The 6,039-nt window shown below is 51.3% G+C and overlaps 1 protein-coding gene across 1 annotated transcript; it reads right to left on the bottom strand.

Annotated features, from left to right (window-relative positions):
- Positions 1-429: 429 nt before the first annotated feature.
- Positions 430-2,253, bottom strand: LOC120844133. The gene is made up of 2 exons (XM_040215752.1): positions 1,609-2,253; positions 430-1,479 (listed from the first exon to the last, which is right to left on the bottom strand). The coding sequence occupies exons 1-2, from the start codon at positions 2,251-2,253 to the stop codon at positions 430-432; spliced, it is 1,695 nt and encodes a 564-aa protein (XP_040071686.1).
- Between the last annotated feature and the right edge of the window lie 3,786 nt (positions 2,254-6,039).

Raw genomic sequence — 6,039 nt, 5'->3', positions numbered from 1 at the left:
CTGTCTCATTACAGCGTCGTACTCGCGAAGCAAGTCCGGCGTTCTTTGGAGACGGTTCGTCAGCTGGGTCAGTCGTTTTTCTGCTCTTTCCTTGTTGTCGTCGAGATTCACGTTTGGTTTCCAGGGAAGAGCAACTTCGTATCGGGAACCAACTCGTTTGATGCTCTCCTTGAAGGAGTCTAGCTGCCGTTGTTTTTCCGAGTTGTCTCCTTCGTCTTCAGTCACTCCGATTGACTCTTGTGTCCAAAACCGCTCCAAGCAGTCTGTTGCTTCAGCCTCTGCCACTGATGTCTTGAGGGCGATCGTTTGCGTACAATGTACGTCGTGAACTGTTGCTCTCACGGGGCCCTGGACACTCCATCCGAACGCGGTCTCGACCGCTCTTAGTTTCTCTTTTAGTGGTTTAAATTTCCCCGTCACAAGGTCCCACTAGTGCTCTGAGCCGATGAGAAGGTCAATATCACCACGTTGCTTGTTTTTAGTCGAGTCGGCCATCTTCAATTGCCCGAGTAGTTTCTTCAGGTTGGGTTCGGGGATAGGAATCTTCTGATCGCATATCACGTCCGTTTCAAGAACTTCAAGTTTATGTATCTTGCCGTTTTGTGCCGTTAATGAAACCAGTACCCTGTTAAATACTCGTTCTGATTGATGTCCGCCGAATACTCCGACGGTCAGTGTCTCCTGTCCCAAGGTCTTGCACTCGAGACGTTTGGACGCGTTCTTTGTAATGAACGAACGTTGGCTCCCTCCGTCGAAGAGAGCTCGGACGAACATCCCGTTGGTTTCTCCTGCACACCAGATCCTTGCAGTCTGGAGGAGGACAGCTGGCCCGGCAGCTCCGCTTGTGTCAGATTCCAGATTCACTGGAGCGCTCGTTATCGCGTTTTGGTTTGCTTCTACCTTGGTTGGCGTGTAGTCTGGGTCGCATATCGTTGTCGCATGCCGTCTCGAACACTTCGTGCATTGCATGCTGCTTCTGCATTCATTCGAGCGGTGATTGGGTTTCGTGCAACGGAAGCATCGTCTCTCCAAGCGCAGCAGTCTTTTCTTCTCTTCGATTGAAATGTCAGCAGGGCAGGCAGCTGTCGCGTGGTTTTTTTCGTTGCAGAAGAAACAGCTATTAAGTTTCGTTGATTGATGCAGTAATGCTGCGGAGGATTGGTAGCGTTCTCTGGGACTTCTCTTTTTCTCGTTTTTCTTCTCTGAACTGAATCCACGCGGCTGTTGCCTCGTGTCCATAGCTTGTTGTGCAGCTAGGTTCTCGCGGATCTGGACTTCAACTCTCAAAAAGGCAAGCAGTCGTGAGAATAGTGTCACGATACCTCGTTCAGTGGTGCTTGTCTCCGTCGGTCGTTCCTGAGAGTCCTCGGATCTGGTGGACATCCCTCCGGCTGAAGCGTCCAGCGTCGACACGTCCGATGCCTGCTCCTTCACGATCGTTCTGTTAAAATCCAGCAGAATTTCCTTTGGCAGTGCATGCTGAACCACAGGAAACAAAAGAGCACCGAAGGTCTGATGCCTCTGTCCGAGTGCCTCCAGTCCTCGGAGATGGGAGATGATGGTGTCGTAGAGTCGACGGAGACCCCGGACGTCGTCGGCGTCTCGCACTGGTTGTAGATCTAGGAGCTTCCGCATGTGTGTTTGAACGAGGACGTCCTCATTTCCGAAGCGTTTCTTCAGCAGAAGCACGGCGTCCTCGTAGCACCGTGATGTGGGAGGCAAACCCCTGATGTCACCTGACGCTTCTCCGGTCACCGCAGCCCTGAGGTACCCGAACTTGTCCAAAGTCGTTGGCTGGTCGTTGGTGTGTATTACTTGCTCGAACTGCTCCCAGAACTCTTGCCAAGAGATGCTTTTGTCGTCGAACTTGTGTAGCTCGAGCTTCGGGAGCTTCACTCGGCAGGCAGTCGTTGTCGCGTTTCCGTTGTTGTTCATCGGCGATGAATCCAAATTTCGTGGTGCACCTGCTCGGACTTCCTTCAACTCTTCTTGAAGTGTTGCAATGCAGGTGACGACCCGATCATTGTATTCAATTGTTCGCACAAAGTTCTGCTCGGCTTCTCCTTCCGGCACTAGTGGCTCGATGGCGGCGTCCACCTCGTTCAGTTGTGCTTGGAGGGCGCCAAGCCTTGCGGAGGAGATGCTGAGGTTCTTTTCGTTTTTCTCGTTGCTTTCGATGTACGAATCAATTTCAGAAAGGAGATTGGTCACTTGTGTTCGCAGTGCAGTTCGTTTCCCCTTGAGTCGTTCCATGGTCCGGAGCTCGTTTCCTCAGCCGTTGGCAAATCCAAGATGGCTCCTGCCTTCTTCTCGTTCGTTGTTTTCACTTTTCTGTCGTTGGATGTTCTGCGTTGAAGTCATGTCCTAATTTCCTTCATCCCGGGTTTCGGCACCAACTTTTTAACAGTGTGGAATTAGGGAAAGGACTCGTTGGTTTTTAGAATAACAGAACATGGTTTATTGATATTGAAAACAAATTTAAGCAAAGTTAGAGAAGGCACGTCCTCCTTCGACTGTCGTTCCAACAAGAAGGGAGAAGTCGCCCCCACCAAGCGTCGGTCCAAGAGGGGGGCTCGCCGTTTATGACCCCACGGTGGGGCGCGCTCTCCCCGCGGCTCTCCGTCCCTCTGCCCGATTTCCCGGAAAGGGGCTGGTGCCTCGGTTTCTGCTCGTCTTCGAAGTCGCTCTTCCTTCCCTCTTCCCGGCTCGGGCATCTCCACGTTTTCCTCTTTTTATTTTACAACACATGCACGGTCATGACGTCGTCTGCGAATGCCGTGACAAGTAGCCGGGAAACAGGTTTATACATGTATTTTTGGTGGGCTAAGCTCGTTCTTTGATATGTTTGCTCAATTATTCCATCTCGTAGCGCACCAGTGTGGTAAATCGGAGTGCGATACATTGAGAAAACGTTTTTCGCGGACAGTCCGTAGGGGGTTCGAATCGTTAGTGTACATGCTATATATATAAATGATGTTTTTAGTATAGACTCATATGGTGGATTTATCATTCACACTCACGACACCAACACATTGTTTACAAGAAAATTAAAAAAAAAGAATTATTTGTGGAACCGTACCTAAGGATATAAGGAGTGAGTGAATGCGTCAAAATAGCTTAAACATATTTACGAACAAAGCAAAAGCAGGATTATTTCGGTGTACAAAACAAGAACATTATATTAAACAAGCCAACATTGCTAGATGCAACTTCTATTGCTCATGCGTCCAGTTCCAAGGTAGTAGGTTTCGTGTTTAAGAAATATTGATCCTGGGATGCAGATTTTGATTGCTTAGTTGTGAAATTATCTCAAATTGCCGGACTTCTTTATTGCAATAGACACACACTGCGTCGTCATATAAAGATTTTAATCCCTAACACTTTGTTTTCATTTATACTTAACACAGTCAGTAAGCTTTGTCATCCACAGCAAAAGAAAATCGACATAGATTACGTATTCTGCAAAAAAGGTTCCAACTAGTTATAGATAATTTATCAACTTACTTCCACACCCCTGAATTGCTAATAAGATATAAAGTATCACTAACTACAACAATGTGCGTCTGAAGGATTTCTGAGACTTAAAAAATCACAGTAACCGTTTCCAAAAGAAACACCAAACTTCCAAAGTAATATTACAGCAAAAGCAGCATGGGCGTGCGGCAGTTATGCCACAGAGACGACGAAGAGGTCGGCAAGAGCGAGCGCTGAGCTCGGGACACGCGCGGCAGATGTCTCTCGAGACACCAACGGAACGGCTCGGCGGCGGCATCGGGCGATGCGAACTGCAGTCTCATTCAGCTTGTAAATACTTGAAAATATATCCTTGCAAATTATAGTGGCTTTATATATAAATATATAAAGCGGCAGTTTGATACTTTAGACCCATGTTACGGATAAAAAAAAACAGGAAGCGGGATCGCCAAAAAAAAAAAAACACGCTTTTCGTTTAAGGCTAGTCAAATTATGAGGCACTGGAGAAATGCAACCTCCCGCGTTAAGTCCTTAATTCAAACTCTTTTTGTTCGCCTTCCGCCCATTGAAAAGCATGCGGGAAGGGCGTTAGAACGCAACTGGTATCGCTGCGCCGCAGCGTTCTTCCGCAACATAAAGTTCGTCTGCTTTCCTCGCCGTCACCATGGCAACGAACGCCGAATGAATAGAAGCACGCACGGTACCGCCGCGTGAAGCCAGCAACAGCTGACGACATTTTACGAGCGCCGTCTGCTAGCCAAAGCCGAACGCGGTTTGTCAGATCAACCGCATCCGCCGGTGCGCCGCTAGCAAAGACGACGAAGCTGAGGCACGCCGATGGCGATCGAGCAAGCAACAACACCGCGGGACGACTGCAACGGCCGCATTTATTCGGATCAAAGGCCGCCTTCGCCGGTGCGCCGCTAGCAAAGACGACGAAACTGAGACACGCCGACGGCGATCGAGCAAGCAACAACACCGCGGGACGACTGCAACGGCCGCATTTATTCGGATCAAAGGCCGCCTTCGCCGGTGCACCGCTAGCAAAGACGACGAAGCTGAGGCACACCGACGGCGAATGGGCGAGTAACAGCACCGCGGGACGGCTGCAACGGCGGCATTTATTCGTATCAAAGGCCGCCTTCGCCGGTGCGCCGCTAGCAAACACGACGAAGCTGAGACACGCCGACGGCGATCGAGCAAGCAACAACATCGCGGGACGACTGCAACGGCCGCATTTATTCGGATCAAAGGCCGCCTTCGCCGGTGCGCCGCTAGCAAAGACGACGAAGCTGAGGCACGCCGACGGTGATCGAGCAAGCAACAACACCGCGGAACGACTGCAACGGCCGCATTTATTCGGATCAAAGGCCGCCTTCGCCGGTGCGCCGCTAGCAAAGACGACGAAGCTGAGACACGCCGACGGCGATCGAGCAAGCCACAACACCGCGGGACGACTGCAACGGCCGTATTTATTCGGATCAAAGGCCGCCTTCGCCGGTGCGCCGCTAGCAAACACGACGAAGCTGAGACACGCCGACGGCGATCGAGCAAGCAACAACACCGCGGGACGACTGCAACGGACGCATTTATTCGGATCAAAGGCCGCCTTCGCCGGTGCGCGGCTTGCAAAGACGACGAAGCTGAGGCACGCCGACGGCGAATGGGCGAGTAACAGCACCGCGGGATGGCTGCAACGGCGACATTTATTGGAATCAAAGGTGCAAAATAACCAAGAACAATTTTTATTTGAATCATAACACGCGATATCGAAGTTGGGGACCACATACCTTTGCTGTGCCTTTCATGTGAACTTTTTACAGAGACACGGGGTGGCGCATTCAAAACACAGCTCCGTTTGCAAAATATGGGGGCCCTGAAAAGGGCCGTCTAGACCGCTACCAGAACCTATAACTGGCGTGACGAGCACTTGACGAGCGGTTGGCGCATAAGTCGTCTTTATGCACACAGGCGGGCGACGGGCTTAGCGCAGCGGATCACTCGAAGTCACCGAGGCCGTCAGAATCCTCGTCCTCCAGACTATAGGGAAGGTCCCTGTCTGCGTCGAGGCTGTAGAGTTTGGCGGCCGCGGCGACAAACGACTGGAATCTATCAGTGTTTCCCCGCACCTTCTTTCTCCTCCAAAACATGAACTTTGCAAGGCGACCAGTGAAATGGGGGCTCTGGCGCCGTCCAGATGGAAGAGATTTTTTGACGTGGGCCCAGGTGCCCTCCGGCGTATAGGTGTGCGCACCAGTGTTCGGGCCGACAAAGTGCAGCTTGCGGTTAACGGTGAGGTGCGTGAAGCGAGCGTCATCTGCAAGCTTGCGATAGCCAGCCCAACAATCAGTGATTATCCCTGTTTCAGGGCGGACCCACTTGGCTATTAGCACTAGCAGGGTTTTAGCGTCACGGGTCTCCTCGGGAACAAGAAAGCAGCACCCGCTTCCACGCCCCACACCACTGAAAACCCACTGACCAGGCCTTAAACATCCGCGATGGTACTTTCGCCGCCCGAACATGCTCTCGTCTAGTTCTACAGTCACGCCTTCGCCGCCGATCATC

This window comes from Ixodes scapularis, unplaced genomic scaffold (assembly GCF_016920785.2).
Source record: "Ixodes scapularis isolate PalLabHiFi unplaced genomic scaffold, ASM1692078v2 PGA_scaffold11__112_contigs__length_91849675, whole genome shotgun sequence".
In the NCBI taxonomy this organism is placed as follows: Eukaryota; Metazoa; Arthropoda; class Arachnida; order Ixodida; family Ixodidae; genus Ixodes; species Ixodes scapularis.
Note: the sequence above shows the minus strand (reverse complement) of the source record. Positions and strands in the feature narration are given on the sequence as shown.